Source organism: Oryctolagus cuniculus, chromosome 21 (genome assembly GCF_051225735.1).
Source record: "Oryctolagus cuniculus isolate XC-2025 breed Fujian yellow rabbit chromosome 21, ASM5122573v1, whole genome shotgun sequence".
In the NCBI taxonomy this organism is placed as follows: domain Eukaryota; kingdom Metazoa; phylum Chordata; class Mammalia; order Lagomorpha; family Leporidae; genus Oryctolagus; species Oryctolagus cuniculus.
This window is the reverse complement of record NC_142887.1, coordinates 11,970,953-11,996,952: the sequence shown is the minus strand read 5'-3', so window position 1 is coordinate 11,996,952 and position 26,000 is coordinate 11,970,953. Positions and strand designations below refer to the sequence as shown.

General features: G+C 40.7%; 1 protein-coding gene across 9 annotated transcripts in view; it reads right to left on the bottom strand.

Moving 5' to 3' along the window:
* Positions 1 to 8,152: 8,152 nt before the first annotated feature.
* Positions 8,153 to 26,000, bottom strand: part of IFT81 (intraflagellar transport 81) — a 198,183-nt gene continuing 180,335 nt past the window's right edge. For all 9 annotated transcript variants that reach the window (XM_089323093.1, XM_089323094.1, XM_089323099.1 and 6 more), the window contains 5 exons: positions 21,504 to 21,590; positions 20,449 to 20,520; positions 20,284 to 20,369; positions 13,147 to 13,192; positions 8,153 to 8,888 (listed from right to left, as the gene is read on the bottom strand). In XM_089323093.1, the coding sequence (XP_089179219.1) occupies positions 8,706 to 8,888; positions 13,147 to 13,192; positions 20,284 to 20,369; positions 20,449 to 20,520; positions 21,504 to 21,590 (474 nt within the window). In that variant the 3' untranslated portion in view covers positions 8,153 to 8,705. The remainder of the gene's footprint in view (positions 8,889 to 13,146; positions 13,193 to 20,283; positions 20,370 to 20,448; positions 20,521 to 21,503; positions 21,591 to 26,000) is intronic.

The following is a 26,000-nucleotide window of genomic DNA, read 5'->3' as shown; positions in this document are numbered from 1 at the left end:
CTTTGATGAAGCCACCTGGAATCTTCCTTGATCTTGTCTCCCCTGGACCTCTGTTTTCACTGGGCCTCTACAGCACAAGATCAGCACTGGGTATTAGGTTTTGAGATGTTTGCTGTTTAATGTCTTGATAGTCCTATTAATGTTAGGGGTTGTATCTTACAATGTCACTGTATCTTTTTATAAATCTAAGTGAGTGCCAAGCTTTCCCAGGCCATAGCAGAGAGCTGGATCGGAAGTGGAGCAGCTGGATGTGAACCGGTGCCCATGTGGGATGCCGGTGCTTCAGGCCAGGGCATTAACCCACTGTGCCCACATTAAATTAGAACACTCTCCCCTTACCCATGGGGTATATGTTCCAAGACTCCCAGTGGATGCATGAATCTGGCTAGGACTGAACCCTATATAGTCTTTTTTTTTTTTTTTTGGTTATACATACATACTTACAAATTAGGCACAGCGGGGCTGGTGCTGTGGCACACAGGGTTAAGGCCCTGGCCTGAGGTGCTAGCATCCCATATGAGCGCCAGTTCTAGTCCCAGCTGCTCCTCTTCTAATCCAACTCTCTGCTATGGCCTGGAAAAGCAGTAGAAGATGGCCCAAGTCCTTGGGCCCCTGCACCCAAGTGGGAGACCCAGAAGAAGCTCCTGGCTCCTGCCTTTGGATCGGCACAGCTCCAGCCATTGCGGCCATCTGGGGAGTGAACCAGTGGAAGGAAGACCTCTCTCTCTATCTCTAGCTCTCTCTGTTAACTCTCTTTCAAATAAATAAATCTTTTAAAAAATTAGGCACAGCAACAGATTAGCAGCAATAATTATTAATAAAATAGGACAATCTTAATAATATACTTCATTTATTATTTTTTAAAATTTTTTTGACAGGCAGAGTGGACAGTGAGAGAGAGAGACAGAGAGAAAGGTCTTCCTTTGCCGTTGGTTCACCCTCCAATGGCCACCGCGCTGCGGCCAGCGCACCGCGCTGATCCGATGGCAGGAGCCAGGTAATTATCCTGGTCTCCCATGGGGTGCAGGGCCCAAGCACTTGGGCCATCCTCCACTGCACTCCCTGGCCACAGCAGAGGGCTGGCCTGGAAGAGGGGCAACCAGGACAGAATCCGGCGCCCCGACTGGGACTAGAACCTGGTGTGCCGGCGCCACAAGGCGGAGGATTAGCCTAGTGAGCCACGGTGCCGGCCAATAATATACTTCAATAAGTTATTTAAAACTTACTATTTCTAGGATTTTCCAATTAGTATTTTTGGACCATGGTTGACCACAAGTAACAAAAACGTGGGTGGCAACTGTATGAAGTCCAGAGCTCGGCACACAGTTGGAACTACCTCCCCTCCCCCATGCAACCATGTGATGTGCTCAGCCACACTAGACTTCTCGTCATTTCCTGAGCTGCCATGTCCTTAAATGCTTTTACATCTCCCACCTTTCCCATGCCTAACAAAGTCTCAACTCATCCTTACAAATGTATCCCAACTGTCACTTCTTTCAAACATCTTTTTTTTCAATGCCTTATTTCAGATTCGACTACTTCTTTCTCTGAGCTCCCTGTCCTTTGTATACACAGAACTTACTTTTCTTGAATAATATTTGATTCTTCCAGATGATGAAGGTCTTTGAGAGCAAAACACCAGGTCTCACATTCATTTTACACTTTAGCACTAAGCACAGTGTGAGACACATAGAGGATAATGTCTACATATAATGAACTTGCAAGTTCCTTTTTTTTTTTTTTTTTGACAGGCAGAGTGGACAGTGAGAGAGAGAGACAGAGAGAGAGAAAGATCTTCCTTTGCTGTTGGTTCACCCTCCAATGGCCGCCGCGGCCGGCGCGCTGCGGCCGATGTACCGCACTGATCCGATGGCAGGAGCCAGGTACTTCTCCTGGTCTCCCATTGGGTGCAGGGCCCAAGCACTTGGGCCATCCTCCACTGCACTCCCTGGCCACAGCAAACAAGTTCGTTTTCTAATTGAAAGTTTTTCCTTTTTTCATTCTCTAATCAAGAAACATCTTGCTAACTTCCCTGAGTTATGAAGAAATCACCTCCTGGTGTTTTCATAGAGAAAACAAAAAGTCTGTAAAAGGATTCAATAGATTCTGGATTTAACCAAATGAAATAAATGTTGTGGCTCTGTTTAACATTTCATTGTATTTCAATCTTAAAACTACATGCAGAATTGTTTCTAAAGAGAAAAACTGGACTTGATCTAAATGTCCAGCAGTGAGAGATGTACATGAATCTAACAGTTTCACAGGGGCCAGTGTTTATGGCACAGCAGGTTAAGCCAACACTTGAGATGCTAGCATCCCACATAAGTGCTGGTATGGGTCCTGGCTGCTCTGCTTCTGATCCAGCTTCCTGCTAACGTGCCTAGAAAAGCAGAAGATGGTCCAAGTACCTGGCCCCTGCATCCAGGTAGGGGACCAGGATGCGGCTGCACAGGTTCCTGGCTTTAGTCTGGCTCAGACCTGGTTGTTATGGCCATTTGGGGAGTGTACCAGCAGACAGAAGATCTCTCTTTCTCACTCTCTCTCTCTGCCTTTCAATACATAAATAAAATTTTAAAAAATGTTTCACAGATTTAAATTATAACCCGTAAAGCTTCCGTTTACTCTGTATCTAAAGTTATTAGTTCCTTCTTTCATGCACTTACTCATTCATTTTCAATATAATTCCTTCATCTCAGTGGTGGAACTCACTTTCAATCATTTAGGAAAGTCTATTCTTCAGGTACAGTAAGAAAACATCTTTTTTTGAAAATATGCTATAAGTTCATATTAAACACTGCACAAAAAGTTCATGCTGTGTCAGTTCATAAATGAACATGAACCGTGTGCACACATTTACCTGGCACATGCATGGTCACATACAGCATGATGCAGCAGTTAATTAGAAGCGCAGGTTTTGGTTCCTGGCTCCGCCACAATCCTTGGCTGTGTAGGAATATATAAGTCTGTCTGGGCCTGCTTCTTCTTCCGGCACTGACCTCCTTAGGGTTATTGTGAGAGGCACCTTAGTTCATTCACATAAAGCACCTAGGACAGTGCCTAGAAACGGGGAGCTGCTTGAATCATCATCATCGCACAGCTGCAGGGAGGAAGGTCTGTTCAACCTTGTTTTGCATCACTTTTTTTTTAAGCCTTTCCTCCGAGTTCTCTTCGCTTTCAGAACCCATGGAACGCGCTCCTCGTGAGCAGTCACTTGTGTTGAGGCCACTCTGCTGAGGCTGGAAGGTGAGTTGCTGCAAGCGTTACACAACTGATTTTTGCAAAGGAGAGAGATGAAAGAGATCCTTCAAAGATTCCAATTGCAAGAGCAGGGTGTCCTGTGCAATGCTGAGTAGCCTTGCCAGGAGCCTGCTGTCACACTCTGAAACGAGTAGAAATTCATGCTTCCACTGAAAAAACTCCCATTTCTTCCTGTGCTCTGAAGAGTGAATTTCCATAGCAGTAAGACAAACTTGGTGACTCAAGCCTCTCAGCTATTCTAGAGAGGAAATTGTGAAATTATCTGTTTGCCAAGAAAGTACTTCCAGTTACCAAAAGAGGGAGCCTGGGAGCAGAACACATGATTGTCCAACCCTCTCAAAAAAATACTTATTTGGATTCTGTCTCACTTTTTAAATAATTAAAAAAAACTTGTTTGTTTATTTATTTCAAAAGTGGGGAGAGAGAGAGAGAGAGAGAGAGAATCTTCCATCCACTGGTTCACCAAATGCTCGTACAGCCAGGGCTGGGCCAGGCTGAAGTCAAGAACCTCGAAGTCCATCTGGGTCTCCCATGTGGGTGCCAGGGACCCAGGTACTTGAGCCATCTTCTGCTGCCTCCCAGGGTGCACATTAGCAGGAAACTAGAATTAGGAGTGGAGGCAGGACTTGAACCCAGGCACTCCGAAATGAGATGTGGGCTTCTCAAGTGAATCTTAACCACTGGGCCAAATGCTAAATCTGCTTTTTGCTTTTTAAATTTCTTTTGCAAGGATGAGGTGGGGCTAACCCACAATTACACTCAACTTTCTCTTTCAAAGACTGTGTTAAGATAGGATCCTGGAAAGATAAAAAAAAACAGATAACTTTTTTTTTTAAGATTTATTTTATTTATTTGAAACAGTTATAGAGAGAGGTAGAGGCACAGAGAGAGTCTTCCATCCGCTGGCTCACTCCCCAGATGACTGCAATGGCCGGAGCTGCGCCCATCCAAAGCCAGGAGCCAGGAGCTTCTTCCAGGTCTCCCACGTGGGTGCAGGGGCCCAAGGACTTGGGCCATCTTCTACTGCTTTCCCAGGCCATAGCAGAAAGCTGGATCGGAAATGGGATTCCAGCGCTTCAGGCCAGGGTGTTAACCCGCTGTGCCACACAGCTGGCCCTAAACAGGTAACTTTAATGATCTTTTTCTATCCTCCCCAGACAAAACACTTGGCCTCATGCCTGGCTGCCACACAGCAAACAGATCTAATTAAACTGCTCTTACTAAAAGGAAAGGGAGGCGGAGCTAAGCCCGGAGGAGTAGAGAAATAATTACGTATTTAATAGAGTTCAACTTTACTTCTCCCCGTCATGAATTGTCTCCAAAAGAAGAACTTGTTTTGCATATGATCTACATCCCCCCTCATGGACGGCCATGTAAAAGGAGAGTTAATCATCAGTGCCATCCTACCCACTCCCTAAGGCTAAACACTGCTTCATGCCAAGCAAGAGGAGTGATATAAACCTAGACCCCTTTGTAGAAACAAGCCTTTTATTCACACTCATTAGTCACTAACATCGGGTGAGTGCCTACGACATACACTCCAGCTTCTACAACATAAAGTCATTTTTCAATGCAAACTTTGCTTTTGCCTTTATAAAGGCAGCTTTGGCAAGTTACCCATTGATGCATATTTTCAAATTCAACATAGAATTCTAAAATTTATATATTTTTTGTTTTAGCAACATATTCAGCTTCTTATTATATTTAACTTACCAAAAACTGCTTTGTATCATATTATCTTAAAAACTTATCTTAAAAACTTAAAACATTTTTGGAAAATGTACAGGCCTTAAAATTTTCTAAAAACTCTGTAAATGTTATACATACTAATAATTAGGCAGCATAATATATTTACATTTATTTGACAGTTTAATGACATGGGTTCTTTTAGCATTGTTGACTGTGGAATTAAAGCAAGATAATTTTTAAAAATATTAATCTAGGGGCTAGTGTCATGGCTCAGCAGGTTCAAGTGCTACCTGTAGTGCTGACATCCTATATGGGCTCTGACTCATGTCCCAGCTGCTCCACTTCCAATTTAGCTCCCTGTTGATGCATTTGGCAAAGCAGAGGAGACGGCCCAAGTGCCTGGGCCCCTGCACCCACGTGGGAGACCCAGAGGAACCTCCTGGCTCCCGGCTTCCACTTGGCCTAGACCCAGTTGTGGCCATTTGGGGACTGAACTAGCAGATGGAAGATCTCTCTTTCTCTAACTTGCCTTTTAAATAAAATAAATAAATCTTTAAAAAAAGTATTAATCTAAAGAAAAGCTGGTATTCTGCAATTTCTGGTTTGAATCCCATATGCCTGTGAACAACGTTCTAAATCCCTTCTGGTACACTCCAGACTTGCAAAACCCATGATAGGGAATTCAGCTGTTAATAGATTTATAACAGAAAATACATTATTCTAGTATAAGATTCTTCTGAAAGACAACCTTTAAAGCTGGATTATTTCCTGAACTAATACAGAACGAAAGATAAGCAGTGGCCTTCTCAGGTTTGCAGTTTACGTAGTCAGTGCCGTGCAACAGAAACCCCGAGTGCCAGAAGGAGACCCGAGAGCGCAGAAGCAGAACTCAGGCCACATTCTTCTCCTGTATTTGGGCCACCACGTGAAAGACAAATCATTTTCCAAAACGATTAAGTACCCTCATCAATTAGCCAGCTAACATATCAATCCTCAAGAAAAAATGTAATAAGCTATTCTCTCCTAAGTGCCAGCTGTCAAAAACTATCAGAGTTAGTCAAAGCTTTCTAACGTTCCAATCAAATCACAAGATGGGTGGAAAGTCACTGCACAGAATCCATTAAGCTGCATTACTAAATGTCCACTGTTATATAAAAACTATAAATAACTCTGTACTTTAGGATTTTTTCAATTTGCTTTTCTTGAAGTAATAATGATGTTCTGCTTCAGTTAATAAAGTATTTTAGAGCTGCCTTTGTGTTTAATCCACAAACTCTTTCTGTGTGGAATAAAGACAGCAAGAAATAATCAAATCAGTGGAATTATAAGCATTCTTTGGAGTATCTTCTGTTAACAATTTTAAAAATCAAGAGGATCATCAGATAACATTACTAGGCTTAATAATCCAGTGAGTTAACTTTCCTTTGGGGGAACAAAATGCCGTTTCTGTAGAGGGCATCCAGGATTTTTCATGTATTTGTGAAGGAATTCAAATTCTGATGAAAGAAGCATCAATTAGTACAGGCTTAAAGAGAACAAGCCAATCACAACATTGCACAAATATGTTGTCCAAAAAAATGATTACTGGATAGGAGGGTCTGTTTCTGCAGATTAAAACAAGAGTCTTTCCTCTTTTACTGTTAGGTTGATCTATTTGTTGAGTTCAAGGCACAAATGAGCATGCTGATGGTTGAGACTTGCCCAAATAAGAGGATAAAGTAAGCTAGGAAGCACATTCAAATCACTAACACTGATGTAATTTTTTTTCCTGAGAAATTTTAAAGAGGTTTCTTTCTACGGTTTCTTGGTAAGTCCAGTTCTTCCTTGGTCTGAGGGATCCCCTTCTTGCTATAGTTTCTAGAATTATCAATAATCTCCTTTCCAGTGCGGTCCTCTGATTAGCAATACAGATACTTTCAAACAACAATTAAGAGAATACCCTTGGGAACAAAGAGGTCCAAGTTTGTATATTTTGTACAAGATAGGAACAATTTTCTTCATTAAAAAAAACTGTTTTTATTGTTTTAGATTAGCTAAAAAGAATCAGCTTAAGATAGATATGCTAACAATTTGAAAATTGAGTTTCTAAGTTATAGGCAAGATGTTTTGAAAAATATACTGAAACCAAAATGAAGTAGTAAAGCATGGCATATAAATGTAGTGTATTTCCCTTTAATCAAGGAAAACCAAAGAAACTTTCAACTTTGTTTAAATTAAGCAGACAGGAAGCACTTAAACTCTTGAATTTCAGGCTGGTGCTGTGGTGCAGCAGGTTAAGCCATGGCCTGCAGTGCCGGCATCCCCAGTGGGTGCCGGTTTGAGTCCCAGCTGCTCCACTTCCAATCCAGGTCCCCTTATGCACCTGGGAAAGCAGCAGAAGATGGTCTGGGCCCTGTACCCACATGGGAGACTTGGAAGAAGCTCCTGGCTCCTGGCTTCAGCCTGGCTTAACCCTGGTCATTGCAGCCATGTGGGTAGTAAACCAGCAGATGGAAAAATCTCTCTTTCTCCTTCTCTCTCTGTAACTCTTTCAAATAATAATAATAATAAAATCTTTAAAAGAACTCTTGAATTTCACTTGGACTCCTGTGCTTTTAGACATAATGTTCTATGATAATATTTTGTATTTAAAGTAACAGTCCCGGCCGGCGCCGCGGCTCACTAGGCTAATCCTCCGCCTAGTGGCGCCGGCACACCGGGTTCTAGTCCCGGTTGGGGCGCCGGATTCTGTGCCGGTTGCCCCTCTTCCAGGCCAGCTCTCTGCTGTGGCCAGGGAGTGCAGTGGAGGATGGCCCAGGTGCTTGGGCCCTGCACCCCATGGGAGACCAGGAAAAGCACCTGGCTCCTGGCTCCTGCCATCGGATCAGCGCAGTGCGCCGGCCGCAGCGCGCCGGCCGCGGCGGCCATTGGAGGGTGAACCAACGGCAAAGGAAGACCTTTCTCTGTCTCTCTCTCTCACTGTCCACTCTGCCTGTCAAAAAAAAAAAAAAAAAAAAAAGTAACAGTCCCATACTCTGGTTTCTCTTCACATCGTATAAATCTTTCACCTTTTACTATGTAACAATCCTCCAAGACTATCATATTATTATATATTTCAACATACAATAGATTTTTTGGTGAAAATACGTAATGATTCTTTAATATAATATTAGAATGTGAATACTTATTTAAAAAGAATGAATTTTCACACAAGATAATTATACAATTTTTAAATAGACATGATATATGCTCCAAGTTTTATTTTCCTTTAAATTATATAAATAGAACAAACATGGTATTCAAAATATTACAGTTTTTTGAATTCTACAGAAGAAAAAGAAACTGAAGTGAAACTGTAGGATATGCTGAACTTCAGATAAATGTTTCTTCAAAACAAGAGATATTAGTTGCTAAAAGATTCCTCTAAATTTAAAAAAAAAGATTAAGAAAAACATTAAGCCATTGTGTTACTACATTTTTTAAAAGCTACATGTTTCTTAATGGACATATGTTTACATGTACAGATAGTAAACTTAGTTTCCTGTCTCATAAAACTCAGAAGACACCAGCGATATCTAAACTAAAACAATAAAAGCCTTTACTTCATATTAAAACAAATCTTGAAACTAAAATTTACCTTAACATCATCTTCCATGAAAACTTAACAAAGAATAGCTAATCTGAAAGCAAAATGTTGTGCAAATCACTTTCAAGAAAACAAACTCATTCTGGGATTGTGCTGTGAGTGCCAACTGAAACCCCGAATGACAGCATGTGACTCAAAGGATCAGGCGGTCCTCTCCTCCCTCCTGAATTACCTGACCAATCGAAGTCTGGTTCTGCTGTTTCAGAAAGCACTGTTTCTTACATTCCATCAGTTGTTCAAAATCACGCCACATTTTTGCTTGTTTCATATTTGGACCATGACTTTCTCGTACAGCTTTTTGTTTTTCCCGGAGTTTCTATGTTAAAAAAAAAATCAAGAATAATTAAATATCAGTTACAGAGACTTACTTCTAGGATCATAGTCAGAGAAATATGGTAGGTTTTGAACATTTGATGAATAGCAGTTTAAACCAGTTTCTCCTATCAAGTAGAGTTAAAAAGAACATAAAAATATAAAAGGGAAAAAGAGTGAAAAATAAAAGGAATCAGGAAAGGGGAGCAGTATCATGGTATAGAAAAAGAATGCAGGTTTTGGAAGTTGAAAGATTTGAGTTTCAACCTTGGCTTTGTTATTAACCGTAAGCAAGACTGAATTTCTCTGGATCTCCGTTTTCTCAACTGCCAATTAAGGCTAATAATAGGGGACAATAAAAGTATCTGCTTTATAAGATTTTTTTTCACATAACAATCGATATGGAAATACTTGATAAACTATCATGTGTTATGTATGTTATTATGTATTATACTAAATACTGTACTTAATGAAACAGTGGACATCTTATGTATGTTGAAATAAATCAGACTGTATGCAGATACTCCTCTGGGAGAAGTTACAATGATTTTTTTTTTAATTTACAATAATACATAGGCTAAAATCCTTATCAGAACTGGTTTTGTTACTAACGGCATACATGGTTCCATATGCCAAAACTGTTTTACTCATTGACTCCAAGACTATGAGCTGGAGTAAAATTTTTTTTTCAATAATTCACAAAAATATACTTTGGTTCTATGTTATGGAAAACAGAGGCAGGGTGATTGAAAGGAAGTGTAGGCATAAAGTCAGAGGCAAGGAAAGACATGACAGAAAGACAGGAAGAGAAAGAGACAGAGGGAGGAACAGGGAGGGAAGAGGAGAGAAAGGGGAAGGAAGAGATGAAAGTGCACATACAAGGATCACAGTGTGACGGAAACACCTACACTGACACCAAGTGTGAGAAAATCACCAAGAGCAACAGAAAAACAAGCAAAGAAACAAAGCAGACTACACGGGAACATCCTCGTCTTTTCCTCTTTTAGTATATGGCTGATCCAGTAATTGATCTAAGGACAAATGCTAATGGAACTTGTCCAAATAAGATGAGGCCCAGATTTGAATCACCAGATTCTACCCACCCCAGCAATGGATAATGAAAGCAAAATTAATAGCAAACAGCAAGAGAAAACAAAACAGAATTTAAAAAAATTCTTAAAAATTTTTTTGATGTAATATCTGGCATATGAATGCACATAAACAAAAACAAGAAGCATTTAGAAAGACAAAGTAGATTAATAATTTTAAGAATTGTGAACATGATTTTAAATTAAGTCAGTCACTAAACTGTAACTTTTCATATATTATTGAATAATTTCCTTATCAAAAATCCCAACAGCCTATAAAAGTTAACAGGATATGGGCATTGTCTGTATCAGAAATATTAAATTTAATTTGCTTCCTAATCATGTGTGTTTGAAACCTTTAAGAATACATCTGATTTTAGTATACAATTTATTTTAAACCTGTTATTTAATAGAGATTTACTCTGTTTATAGTTACCCTATACAAAAAGTATTTATTAGAGATTTCATTTTTTTTTAATGGGAGTGGGGTGGGGTGGGGTTTGGGGGTTGGATTAGCAGGAGAGAAATGTGGTTGGCCTCTGAGGCCCCTGGTTGTCCAGGTTTGGAGGCTAGGTTTGTTTTCTGTTTGTCTTGAAAATTTAGGTCTACTGTTCAAGTGAGGGAACTGAGGAGCTGTGCATCTTAAATGCTGTAGGTTAACATCTGGGGAATTAGAGAGTTATTGGCTTGTTTTGTGCAGTTGCTCATATTTGAGGTCAGACTGCTGCTACGTCAAAGCTCCTGCAGTAAAACATCACAATGACAGGGCAAAACATAATCTTTAGTGAGATTTAGCAGCTAAGTTTGGTCTGTGAAACAATTCAAGGTTTGATAAATATTGATAAATATTTCTGTGTATATAGCAGGTATTTTGGTACCTGTCAAGCAAACAAAAATATAAAGTACCTCTGTCATGTGAAAAAGGACATAATTTAACAGGAAATCTTTAGAAGAAAGTCAATTATTGACAATCATACTAAATCCTAAAATTCCCCACAAATCTCTAAATTACTGTGTAAAAGAATGTTTACAACTTTATTCAATTATGAAAACTATTTTTTCCTTTTTTTTTAAGTTTTATTTATTTTGAAAGGTAGAGTGACAGAGAGAGGGAGAGACAGATCTTCCATCCCTAAATGGGAACAATGACGGAGACTGGTCCAGGCCAAAGGCAGGAATCTGCCTTTCTATGGTGGGAGGGGCCTAAGCACTTTGGCCATTCTTCCCTGCATTCCCGGGTGCATTAACGGGAGCTGGATCGGAAGCAGAGCAGATAGTAATTGAACCAGAGTTCCAGTGTACAGAGGCTTAACCCACTGTGCACAATGCCAAGGCCCCATTTTTTTTTTATCTTCCACCTCCTCCTCCTCCTTTTTTTTTTTTTTTTTTTAAAGATTTAGTTATTTATTTGAAAGGCAGAGTTACACACAGAGAGAAGTAGAGAGAGACAGAGAGATCTTCCATCTGTTGGTTCATTCCCCAAATGGCTGCAACAGCAGGGGTGGGCCAGGCTGAGGCCAGGAGCTAGGAGCTTCTTCCTGGTCTCCCATGCAGGGAGCTGGATCAGAAGTGGAGCAGCCCAGTCTCCAACCAGAGCCCATATGGGATGCCGGCATAGCAGGTGGCGGCTTTACACACTACGACGCAGCAATGCCAGCCTCCATAATAGTTTTTTAAGGTGGAAAACACATCTACTCTATTTAGCAATTACTCCATTGTTTTCTCTATCAGTTTTTCCCTGAAATTCATCTTTAGAATACAATATTACTTACAGGCTTTATTTGTACTTTAAAAAAAGGCAAGTTTCAATGTACACATAATCATTTTAAGATTGCAAATTTGGGGCTAGCGCTGTGGCTCAGCGAGTTAACGCCCTGGTCTGAAGCACCGGCTTCCCATATGGGCACCGGTTCTAGTCCTGGCTGCTCCTCTTCTGATCCAGCTCTCTGCTATGGCCTGGAAAAGCAATAGAATATGGCCCAAGTGCTTGGGCCCTGCACCCACGTGGGAGACCTGGAGGAGGTTGCTGGCTCTTGGCTTCAGATGGGCACAGCTCAGCCGTTGAGGCCATCTGGGGAGTGAACCAGCACATGGAAGAGCTCTCTCTCCGTCTCTACCTCTCTCTATGACTCTTTCAAATCAATAATATAAATCTTTTAAAAAAAGATTGCAAATTCAATAATATTTGAACAGTGAAATAACATATCCATATATAGTCAATTCAAAGAAAAATTACAGCTAAACAATCCCTAATATACATGATGCTTCAAACTTAACCCCTGCATTAGAAAATCTAATAACAAAACTCAACTTTCAAAGGTGAAACTAAATAAAAAACATAAAAAATGGTGTATAGTGAAGCACGGTTCAGCTTCATTATGCAACACTGGTGTCAAATCACTGAAGATGATCTTAGAACTCATCTAGGTAATTTTATTTTTAAATTTCTCATCTCTTTCTTTCAGTTTAAACATGAGGAAATGAGCCTTACAGTGGTTAAGGGCTTGTCTAGAACCCCAGGCCAGACCATCTCTCCTCTGAATTGCTGATAAGTACAGGACTTCGTTTTTTTCCCTAAAAACAACAAAGTTGGAGTCTTTTTCAATGACTGCCAAAATGTGTTGTTCTATGAAGTCCTTTGGTTCAGCCCCGATGGCCAAGCCCTCAGCATCCACCACTTCTACTAGGAGTGGCCCTGAGAACTGAGAAAACAAGGTGCAGACACACATTCCCACTTCCGTAGCTTTCGTATGATCCTGGCAGACAGGAAGCGGGGTATCTCAACCAAGGCTTTTCAATTAATTTTCAATAACTAAACAAATCAATATTTGTAAAGGGCTTAGATCAGCACCTGGATAACAATAAGAGATTTGTGTTAAATAAAATTAATAAATTTATAAATGTAAGCTGAGATATCTGAGAAGAACGTGAAAATTGTAATGCAGGACACTATCATGAACTCTTACTTAAAAATAAATGATATTTTTTCTTTAAAAAAAATCCCTGTGCTTTCACTTTTATAAACCCAAATTCCTAAAGAAATTTTTTCAACTTTAAAACATTACCAATTTCCCCTGAAAAACTGTAATAAATCTTTTAAAAGAATTGCAATGTCATAGTCATATATTGAATGCCTCAATTAGACACATCTAAGAAATAAATAATAATTCTTACCTTTCCAAGGTTTTCTTGTTCAGCAATATTTTTGGTATACTGTTCCCTAGAGAGTCAACATAGTGACTTAGTTGCAATTTACTTTAGTTTATTTGAACACATAACTAATTATAAATTAACATGCCTATCTAAATTCCCATATATTTGACAATATAGTTTACGGTACTGGAATCAGAAGGAAAACTATTATCAAATGCTTTGTCTTTCCCCATGTTTAGTTCTAGTAAACAATAATTTACAGGAAAAAAAAAACAAAAAAAGCAAAATACTGCATAGAAAATTATGAGTATTAAAATCTTAAGTACTATTTCTGGTTAATCCATCCTTAAATTACATTTTGTTTTTGAAGAGACTTGGACAAGGAAGCATACAAATTTTAAATAACACGAAAGAGCATCTAACCCTGCAATTCCACTCCTAAGACGTCATCTCTTATAACTTAATGAACATAAAAACAAAAACTAATTACTTCACCAATACTTATAATAGTTAAAAATTTGCAAACAGACTAAGTGTCTGTGGAAAGGGAAATGTTTCAGTAAATTATGGTACATACATTCAAAGGAGTAATAGAGTTATACTTGTAAAAAAGGGTCGATCTATAAATACTGAAGTGCAGAGAATTCTAGGTAAATTATTGAGAAAAACTGTATAAGTAGCATAATCTTATTTTATAATACATATAGATACATATGTACACATATACAAGATGCAACAGTAAATCCAAGAGAAGAGAATACAGCGTATTAAACAACACAGTAGTAACAGGAGACAATGCTGAGGCATGGCAATGTGGACAGTGTTTAATTTCTAGGCATACAATTTCACAGTGGTTACATTCTCTTTTTACAAATATTTCTTCTGTAAGGTAAAAAAAATCAACGTAAAAATAAAAAAATAAAAATAACACATTTTTAGTAACAAGTTCAATTACATTTTAATACCACCCAAGACAAAAAGCGAGATTTAAAGTAGGTGATAAGGACAAAGAGTAAAGGGTGAGGACAAAAGAATGAATGACAAAGAAGGTAAGAGATTTTAGATTTTAGATCTGAATAGAACCAGACTAGGTTCTGCTTTGTGTAAAGCTACACTGCACTATTTAAGAAGAAATTAGAAATTAGATAAGGACATAGCAACCAAGGTGAAGGAAATTATGCATTTATGCAAAAAGGAGGTAAAAGGAATTAGAGAGAATGTAGATTAAGTGCCCAAAGTTCGTTTTTTTTTTTTCCAAGATTTATTTATTTATTGGAGAGGCAAAGTTACATAGACAGAGAGACAGAGAGGGAGGTCTTTCATCCATTGGTTCACTCCCCAAATGGCCACAACAGCCAAAGGTGGGCAGATTTGAAGCCAGGAACTAGGAACTAGGATCTTCCTCCAGGCCTCCAAGCAGGTGCAGGGGCCCAAGCACTTGGGCCATCTTCTACTATTTTCCCAGGCCATTAGCAGGAAGCTGTATGGGAAGTGGAGGAGCTGGGACTCGAACTGGCACCCATATGGGAAGCCAGCACCACAAATGGAGGCTTAACCTACTACACAACAGCGCTGGCCCCTCTTTTTTTTTTTTTTTTTTTAAGATTCATTTTTATTTCTTTGAAAGACAGAGTTGCAGAGAGAAAGGAGACACACGCACACACACACACACACAGAGGTCTTCTATCTGCTGGTTCAGTTTCAAGGGTTCTTACAGAGCTGAAAAGAATGGGGAATCTGAGCACAGGAAGAAGACTGGAAAGGAGTGAACACGATCCTCATAAACCCTCGTTTTGCCCTTAAAATTTATGAGACAAACAGCTTGCCTTTCCAGTTCTCCCATGAAAGACAGCTAGGAGGGTGTAAATGGCATATTACTGAAGAAGAATGTATGGTTATAGATGAAACAGCTCTAAAGACTTAATTTATTACACTAGGCCTGAGAAATAACCAAATTGCTTCAGAATTTCCATTTATATAAAATCCTCTCAAGAAATCCACATGCTCAGAAAGAATATATATAATATACCAATATATTAGCATATAATTTATAAATACTAATATATAAAATATCATGTCAATATATTATTATATATAATTATACACAATTAGTATCATGTATATTAATATACTTATATACTTATATGTGTGTATATATATATATATATACACAGAAATATATATACTAAAGCCTAATTTTAATTTATGCAAGAAATAATTTTGGAGCACCTCTATGTGTCAAGTATGCCCTGGGATTTCAAGCAGAAACCAGGACAGATAAGGCCCTTGCCCTAGAGGAATTCATGCCATGTATCTCCAAAACACCACTACATCCATATATTCAACTTGATCAAATATATATATATATATATATAGTGTATATATATATATATATATATATATATATATACTATTCTCATTTTATAGACAACAAAGTGACCTGCTCAAGGTTACATAATCAGGAACTGGAAAAAACAGGTTGGAAAAGAGTTTTATGTGTCTCTCTCCAGCTCTCTGAACTAAAACATGCTTTTTGAATGAAATTTAAATTTATAGATAAATCTTTCAGGACTAAGTTGATTTTTAATTCCTTTGGGCTTACCAAAAAAGATCATAAAAGTTGGAAATGGAGAGGGCTGCCATTGCAGCACAGTGGGCATCCAATATAAATGCTGATTAGGGTCCCAGCTGCTCTATTTCAGGTTCAGCTCCCTGCTGTGGCGTGGGAAAGCAGCAGGAGATGGCCCAAGTGCTTGGGAGAAATTCTTGGCTCCTGGCTTCCGACCTGGCTCATCCCTGGCTCTTAGGACCATTTGGGTAGTGAACCAATGGACGGAAGTTCTGTCTCTCCCTCTCTCTGTAACTCTGCCTTTCTTTTCTTTCTTTCTTTTCAAAACTTATTTGAAGTATTTTTTAAAGATTTATTTATTTGAAAGGCAGGGTTACAGAGAGGTAGAGGCAGAGAGAGAAGTCTTCCATCAGCTGCTTCACTCCCCAGATGGCTATAATGGCCAGAGCTGAGCCAACCCGAAGCCAGGAGCCAGGAGCCAGGAGCCAGGAGCCTTTTCTGGGTTCCCCACATGGGTGCAGGGGCCCAAGCACTTAGGCCATCTTCTGCTTTCACAGGCCATTGCAGAGAGCTGAATCAGAAGTGGAGCAGCTGGGACTAGAACCAGCGCCGGTATGGAATGCTGGCACTGCAGGTGGTAGCTTTATCTGCTACACCACAGTGCTGGCCCCTTTAAAAAAATTATTTATTTATTTATTTTATTTTATTTTTAAGATTTTATTTCTTTATTTGAGCATCAGAGTTACAGACAGTGAGAGGGAGAGACTGAGGAAAAGGTCTTCCTTCTGTTGGTTCACTCCTTAAATGGCTACAATGGCCAGAGCTGTGCCAATCCGAAGCCAGGAGCCAGGTGCTTCTTCTTGGTCTCCCACGTGGGTGCAGGGGCCCAAAGATCTGGGCCATCTTCTACTGCCTTCCCAGGCCATAGCAGAGAGCTGGACTGGAAGAGGGGCAGTTGGGACTAGAACCAGTGCCCATATGGGATGCCGGTGCCACAGGCAGAGGATTACTGTGCACGGTGCCAGCCCCAAATATTTATTTATTTATTTGAAAGGTGGAATTAGAGAGAGGCAGAGAGAGAGAAAGAGAGAAAGAAAGATAAAGAGGTCTTCCATCCACTGGGTCATTCCCCCAAATGGTCACAGTGGCCAGGGCTGAGCCAGGCCAAAGCCAGGAGCTTCTTTTGGGTCTCTCATATGGGTGCAGAGGCCCAAGTACTGGGCCATCTTCAGCTGCTTTCCCAGGCACATTAGCAGGGAGCTAGATGGGAAGTGGAACAGCCAGGACTTGAACCAGTGCCCATATGGTACGCTGACATCATAAGCAGTAGCTTTACCCGCCAAAAAAGTCTGCCCTTCAAATAAATAAATAAACTCTTAAAAAAGGGGGTATGTGTGTGTCTGGAAGTGGGCATTTAGTCTAGTGATCAAGATGCTGGTATCTCCTATCACGGGAGTGTCTGATTTCATTTACTAGCTCTGGCTCCTGATTCCAGCTTCCTGCCATTGCAGACCCTGTAAGGAGCAGTGATGGCTCAAGAAAATGGATTCCTGCCACCCATATGGGAGACCTGGATTGTGTTCCCAGCTCTCGGCTATGGCTACAGCCATAGTTCAACCCAGGCTCAGCTCTGGCCATTTGTATAGTAAACTATTATTATTTGGGAATTATCTAAGTCTCTCAAAAAACAAAAAAAAAAATTGTGTTTATATTTTAAACTTGTATCAGTGAGTTTAGAATACAACTGTCTCCACCTTATTAACAATACTCAAATTAAAATTTATTATTACTCATTTTATTTATTTGAGAGAGAAGGATACAGAGACAGAGAGAGAGCTCACATCCACTGGTTCACTTCCCAAATGCCGAAGAGTTGGGCCTTTAGTACAAGCTTTGCACATGCACGCAGTGATCTGATCCCCAGAACAAGCCTTGGCAGGAAGCTGGGCTTGAGAGCATCACGGTCACGTGATCTGATCCCCAGAACTTGCCTCAGCAGGAAGCTGGGCTTGACAGCATCACGGTCACGTGATCTGATCCCCAGACCGCGCCTCGGCAGGAAGCTGGGCTTGACAGCATCACGGTCACGTGATCTGATCCCCAGACCGCGCCTGGGCAGGAAGCTGGGCTTGACAGCATCACGGTCACGTGGCACAGTCACCCTACCTTCTCTCTACCTTCCTCCTCTTTCTTTTTTTCTTTTCTTTTTTTTTCTTTCTTTAAAAAAAAAAAAGATTTATTTATTCATTTGAAAAGTCAGAGCTACAGAAGGAGATAGAGATAGAGAGATAGAGAGCGAGAGCGAGAGCGAATCAAGTTCTTCCATCCACTGGTTCATGCCACAGTGGCCAGGGCTGAGCAAGGCCAAAGCCAGGAACCAGGAGCTTCATCTGGGTCTCCCAGTGAGTGGCAGGGGCCCAAGCACTAGGGCCATCTTCCGCTGCTTTCCCAGGCTCTTATCAGGGAGCTAGCTTGGAAGCAGAGCAGCTGGGACACGAAGTGGCACCCATATGGGGATGCCAGCATTGCAGATTGTGGCTTTACTCACTATACCACAATACTGGCCCCACGGCATGATATTTTCTACACGAGAACTATGGAATGATAAAGGTTTATCATGATTTTTAAAATGATGAAGAACTGGCTAGGAAATTGATCAGAAAATCAACAGGTAGTTCAGGAGCATTTATTTTCTCCTTTACTGTTTATATGGATGACTTCGGAAGAAATAGAACCTAATTTTCAAAATTTTAAGTTTTTTTAGAGCAAAATTAATTCTTCTCATTTCTTGGGATTGATCACATAGATTTTATAAAAGAAAAGTTTACATTCAAAGAAAGGATATGAAAAAGTACATTTTAAGTTTAATATATTAGTGTGTACAAGTATAAGAAAAAATTTTCTGTTGATAGGATATTTTCAGTCTGACTTGCATTCCAGTACATTATGTAAAGTATTATACAAATCAGACTCTAAAAGAACTATATTTCTTAGATTCCCTTTTGAAACAATGTATATGGCACTTAAAATCTCAATCACAATCCAGAATAAATATAAACCCTACTCTATAAGTTCTTACTGTATGGTAAATCAAAACATTTGAATTGTGATGAGGAGTAAAGAAAGTTTATCTTGCTCAGCTATTTCATTTTATCACAGCGGCAATGCAACTCAAAATGTATTTTTAAGGCAGGATTTGATTTATTATAGTATGGCACAAGCAATCGGGATTACAAAAAATGACCATATAAGGAGTGAGCAGTATTTACAAACCTTTCTCATTTTGAAGGCTGGCACACTGCAATCACATAGTTTCTAGTTAAAATGCAATCATCACACTCACAATTAGCAGGCAGATGACTAGAGTCCAGGCCATGTGGGGCTTTAAGAGACCAATTTTAGTGCTTATAAAAAGCAACCATAAAATTATACAAATTCCTTAAAGGGGGAAATGAGGAGTTACTGCTTAATGATTATAAGAATTTTTGTCTGGGATGATAAAAAATTTTGGAAACATATAGTGGAGATGGTTACATGACACTGTGAATATAATCAATATCAATGAATTGTACACTTAAAAATTGTTAGGGGCGGGGGCTGGCGCTGTGGCATAGCAGGTTAAGCCTCCGCCTGCAGTGTCGCATCCCATATGTGTGTCAGTTTCTCTTTAACTTCCAAATTAAACAAAACTTAAAAAATAAAAATAATTAAGGTAGTAAATTTATTTACTTATTTGAAAGTCAGAGTCACAGAGAGAGAGATTTCTTTCACCTGCTGGTTTACTCTCTAAGTTGTCACAATGGCCAGGGCTGGGCAAAGCCAAAGTCAGGAGCCTGGAACTCCATCTGGGTCTCCCACATGGGTGGCAGGGGCCCAACGACATGCGCCATGATCTGCTGTTTTCCTAAGCACATTGGCAGGGAGCTAGGTCAGAAGTGGAGCAGCTGGGACTTGAACTGACGCCCATATGGGATGCCAGCATTTCAGGCAGTAGCTTAATCTGCTGAGCCACAATACCTGCCCCTAAGGTGGTAAATTTCATGTTATATATTTTTTTACTAAATAAAGAAAATATGTAAGAGTAAGTATGGTTCTGGGGCCAGCTTTGTGGCTCAGCAGGTTAAGCCACAGCCTGTGATACCAGCGCTCTGTTTCAGAGTGCCAGTTTGTCCCAGCTACTGTGTTTCTGGTCTAGTTCCCTGCTAATGTGCCTATGAAAGCAGTGGATGATGGCCCAAACACTTGGGCCCCTGATGCCCATGTGGGAGATCTAAATAGAGTTCTAGACTCCTGGCAGTGAACTGGCTAAGTCTGACCATTATGGCCATTTGGGGAGTGAACAGTGGATGAAAATTTCTCTCTGTCCCTCAGTCTCCTTCTCTGTTATTCTGCTTTCAAACAAATAAATCTTTTTAAAAAATTATATGTATTACTACTTAGTTAACATCCATGAGATGTTTAACAACACTTAGACATAAATAATATCTGCTTATTAAAATAATCTAAACGTGTATACTTTTATCTCAAACATAAAACTTGTATAGGTGAAAGCATTAAATAACCCTATGTAAAATAGCAAAATTACTTGCCTAATTGCCTTTCTTTTTTCTTGTTGATCAGAAGAGACATATGCCTTCATCTCATCAGTAGCACGACGAAGCTGAACTTCCAGGTTCTAAACGGAAAGACATATTAAGGACATGTTTGATACACAAAAACCTCAGAAAATGTTTGATCGCCTTTCTTCATCCTACCTTAATCATACAATTTGTATAATGGTATCTACTTTCTTCTTGAAGACATTCTTCACGGAGTCCTCTAACTTCCTACAATACAAAGTTTTAAATGGGCAATATTACTGAGAGGATACATGCAAAAAGAATGACTTCAAATGTATAACAAAAGAATTACCTTCAGATTCATTCCCTCTTCTGCAATTTTAGTACAGCTTACTCTAACAGCATAGGTTTCAATCTTTTCTAGAGATTACGCATATAACTCTAAAACTGGAAGTTTCATTTATTCACTTGTTAAGTACCCACAATGTATCCAGCACCATCCTATATGGTGAAGACACAGTGGTGACCAAGGCAGACTGGCAACTGCTCTCATTCAAGCAGGAAACAGGCACAAACAAGGAAGCATGTAATGGACATTATTTCAGATGGGAATAAGTGTTATGAAGAAAAAATAGCAGTCTGATGTGTCGGAGAGACAAGGTGGAGCAGGGTGGAGAGTGGAGTGGGAAATCCCAGCAGAGCCATCAGAGAAGACTTCTAGAAGGAGGTGACATCCAGGCTGGGATCTGCCTGATGAAGAGGAGAGAGCACAGCAGACTGGGCTGCAGAGTATCTCAAGCAGAAGGAAAAGCACGTGGTGAAAACGAGCGTGGTGTCTGCAGTTCAGGAAAAGGCCAGCCAGTCTTGTGGGGGCTCTGCAATGAGTAGGGCACTGGAAGCGAATGAGACAGGTGGAGCCTGGCACACCATAGTTTGGAAGTTAGATTTTTAAATGCAAAGCTTCTTTGTTTGCTCTACGTAGAGTCAACTAGAGGAGAATAATAGTGGAAGTGGGAAAGGTGACTGTGGGAGTACAGGCAAGAGATGAGACGCTTTGGACTTTGGCAGTAGTAGTACAGAGGAAAATCCAGGATTCACACATGAAGTTTAAAGAAATAAAGATCTCTGGGGCTTAAGAGACAGGCTCAAGAGATGATAATAAGATTTGGGAGTCTTTTGACAATGGATAGTGAAAATGTACATGCACACAGGCAGTTTTTGCTAAACTGTTAAAAGAAAATGCTTCTTACCTGTTCTAATTTAGATCGATTGCTTTCGAGGCCTGCTGCACAGCTATCATACTGGGATTTCTTTTCATCACACTCTTGGGTTAGCTCCTAATACGAAAAGAGCAAATGATTGAATAAGTACAAAACAAAGGCCTAAAATGTGGCTCTGAAACAATGCATGCCCTTGTCAGTCTTGTAACTTAACTCTAAGCTTCTTGGCGTACTTAAGAGTTATTTATACAACAATCAGACATTTGAGAATTATGACAGATGAAGGTGCTGATAAGAATAATATCTGCCATGTATTGAGCTGTGTGCCAGGTTCTTTATTAGGAGCTGGAGATACAACAGTGAACAAAACAGCCAAAAATTCTTCCCCTTAAGTAACGTTCAGACAAGTAAACAGGTTGCTGAGAGCTATGATCAGCAAATACAAGGTGTTATAGGAGCACACAGCCCTCTCATGGACCTAACACCCAGGCTTGGGGATCAGTGGGGCCAACTTCCTGGAGGAACTGATATCTAAATTAAGCATGATGGATTAGTAAAGGAATGACTGGGGGAATGGGAAGAGAGTGGTTTTTTTTCTTTCTTTTTTTTTTTTTTCAAGGAACACTATGTATGAAGGAATTAAAGCTAAAGAGAACAAGAACAATTAAGGTACTTACAAGCAGTTTACTATGCTTAAGCATGGTGGGAGAGGAGGTTGACAACTTAGGCAGGAGTCCTATCAGAAGAACTACATCTGAAGTGTACCCTTGACAGTAACTAAATCTCACAACAGCCCTTTGAAGGAGGTATTAGTACCCTCATATTATGCTTGCAGAGTTTCAGGAGGCCAAGTACCTTGCCAATGACTATACTGCTGGAAAGGGGTGGAGTTAGATTTTGAGTTCAGGTTGGTTAAGTATATATTTTTTAAAATTTATTTATTTGAGAGGCAGAGTTACAGACAGAGAGGGAGAGACAAAAAGAAAGGTCTTCCATCTGCTGGTTCACTCCCCAAATGGCTGCAATGGCCAGAGCTGGGCTGATCCAAAGCCAGGAGCCAGGAGCTTCTTCTCCCCGTGGGTGCAGGGGCCCAAGCACTTGAGACACAAGCAGGGAGCTGGATTGGAAGAGGAGCAGCTGGGACTTGAATTGGTGCCCATATGAGATGCTGGTGCTGCAGGCAGAGGCTCAGGCTACTAGGCCACAGCGCCAGCCCCTGGTTAAGTAGTTTTAAACAGTCTTCAAATGTAGTATCTTAAATGAGAGAATTTGAAAATCTGCTACAAACATCTAGACATGCAAAAAATATCTGCAAATGCCTGATAAGGTAGAGCAAACATCTTTTAAAATCTACAGCAACATAGGACCCTCAAGGAAGTATGAGGAATTACCAGGGTCAGAAATAGAGGATGACACTGAGGCTGGAGAAGAAGTTGGGACGGTCAGTGTTGGTAACGGGGATTTCAACGTCTCAACAGACACAGATACAGGAAGCTAGGACTGAAGACTCCTTAGGAAGTCCAGGTTTTCACCTTGGGAATTTAGGAGTAGAAGGTTACACTAACCTGAGAATGACCTTCATTTCACACAGCAGTTTCTTTGGAAACCAGAGTTAACATGATGAGTAATGGTGTGTGTGCTGCTTTTTTTATGTGGGCCTGCATCTGGGCTGGGTGATGAGCACCATGCAAAAGACTTCTAGAAAAGAGGAGCTGTGGCTTTATGTATCAAAGTGACCTCAGATACCTAAGCCTCTCAAGGGAGACGGGTATACACACCCTAAGTGGGAGAGGGATAGCAGAGGTTCACTTTGTCGTGCCAGGCCTCTTAATGGATGGCTATGCTACAGTTGATGAAGCCTCTTTTGGTCTGTGAGTCTGAGGGCCTGTTGGGTCAGTACACAGTGATGTTGCAGCAGGTGTGGGTGGAACACAATAGCTTGTCCTCAGACAGGTATGGGTTTGAATTTACCTTACCCACATGGTCTACAAACTAGCACGCTGAGACATTAGCTCATAATGAGCTCCAAGCTTATGATATTGCTAAAACACCCAGCAGGGCAACTACAAAACCACTATGGAGGGACACACCCTCCATCTTGGCTGCCAGGATTCAAGAGACAAAATCCTGTTAAAGGTAAGCTCATAGTCCAAAGGTATAGAACACCAGGAAACAATCAGTCTACTAGGAATGAGAATCAGAGGATAAAAACATCAGCAGAGCTCCACCTTAAGGAACTTTGCACACCAGAAATAAGTTTAAATATGCTTAAAATAACAGAAACTACAAAAGAAAACAAAAATTTAAAAAATACAGTGAAAAAAATAAAAATGAAAAAGATAATCATTGAAATAAAAAAAAAGTAAGTGAGGAGCAGGTGGTTAGCTTAGTGGTTAAACGTATCAAAATTCCTAGGTTCCATACCAGGCTCGGGCTCCTGATTCCAGCTTCCTGCTAATGCAGACCTTAGAAGACAGAGTGATAGCTCAAGCATCCAGGGTCCTGCCACTCCTGACTTCAGTCTTGGCCCAGTACCTGGCTGGCTAGTCCCAGCTATTGTGGGCATGTAGAGTGAACCAGTGGATGGGAGTTCTCTGTCTCAGCCTCTCAAATAAGTAAATTAAAATTCAAAAAATTAAATGGGTGGAATAAACCTAAGATCAGACACTGCTGAGGAGATAAACGGATGAACTTGAAAACAAAATTAAAGGGGCAGGCATTTGGCATAGCAGTTAAGATGCCCATTTCGGGGTCGACACCGTGGCATAGAGGGTAAAGCTGCCACCTGCAGTGCCGGCATACCATGTGGGTGCCGGTTTGAGTCCCGGCTGCTCCACTTCCAATCCAGATCTCTGCTATAGCCTGGAAAAACAGTAGAAGATGGCCCAAGTGCTTGGGACCCTGCACCCATGTGGGAGACCTGGAAGAAGCTCCTGGCTTCTGATCAACATAGTTCTGGCCGTTGCAGCCATCTCTGGGAAGTGAATCAGCAGAGAGAAGACTTTCTCTTGCTTTCTCTGCCTCTGCCTCTCTGTAACTGCCTTCCAAACAAGTGAGTCTTTTTTCTTTTTTTTTTTTTCTTTTTCTTTTTTTTGACAGGCAGAGTGGATAGTGAGAGAGAGAGAGAGACAGAGAGAAAGGTCTTCCTTTGCCGTTGGTTCACCCTCCAATGGCTGCCACGGCTGGCGCGCTGTGGCTGGCGCACCGCACTAATCTGAAGGCAGGAGCCAGGTGTTTTTCCTGGTCTCCCATGGGGTGCAGGGCCCAAGCACTTGGGCCATCCTCCACTGCACTTCCCGGCCACAGCAGAGAGCTGGCCTGGAAGAGGGGCAACTGGGACAGAATCCGGCGCCCCGACCAGGACTAGAACCCGGTGTGCCCGCGCCGCTAGGTGGAGGATTAGCCTAGTGAGCCGCGGCGCCAGCCATAAGTAAGTCTTAAAAAAAAAAAAATGTTCATGTCCCATACTGGGACATGAGCGAGTTTGGTCTCTGGCTCTGGGGATACCTGAGTTTGGTTTCTGGCTCAAGTAATTAACTGGATACTTGCCACTGTGTGGAAGACCTGGACTGAGTTCCTGACTCCTGGCTTCTGTTCCAGCTCAGCCCCAGCTGTTGTGGGCATCTGGAGAGTGAACTAATGGAGAGAAGATCTCCCTCTCTTCAGTGTGCTCTCTCCCTCCCTCCCACCCCCAATCCTTCAAATAAATAAAGAAAAAGAAAAATGGAGCTGAAGAAATTATCCAAAATTCAACACAATGAAAATATAAAAGTAGATTAAATAAGCAGGGAACAGAGTAATTATGTCTGCCATATATCTAATAGAAGTGGCTGGAAAGCAGACTAGGAAAAAAGCAAGGGAGAGAATATCTGCAGGTATTACACAGAATTATTCAAAAATTAATGGAGGACATAAAAAACTCACAAACTGGGACCGACACTGTGGCGCACTGGGTAAGACTGATGCCTGCAATGCCAGCACCCCACCTGGGAGCTGCTTCATGTCTCAGCTGCTCCACTTCCAAGAGACATAGATAATAAATAAATAATAGATATTTATTTATTCATTTGAAAGAGTTACAGAGAGAGAGAGAGACGGAGAGACAGAGAGAAATAGAGATCTTCCATCTGCTGGCTCACTTCCCAGATGGCCAGCACTGGGCTATGCCAAAGCCAGAAGCGAGGAGCTTCTTCTGGGTATGTATTGGCAGGGGCCCAAACACTTGGGCCATCTCCCTTTGCTTCTTCCCAGGCCACTAGCAGGGAGCTGGATCAGAAGTAGAGCAGCTAGGACTTGAACTGGAGCCCATATGGGATGCTACTGTTGCAGGCAGCCACTTTACTCGCTATAGCACAACGTTGGCTCTCCATAAATACATTAAAAAAAAACCCACAAATTTTAGCAGAGTAAATGAAATAAAATCTATACTTAGATCATGGTAATGAAACCTGGACATCAAAATAAAAGATAAAAATATTAAAACCAATTATAGGGAAGATCTTATCTTAAAAGAAGTGATAATAAACT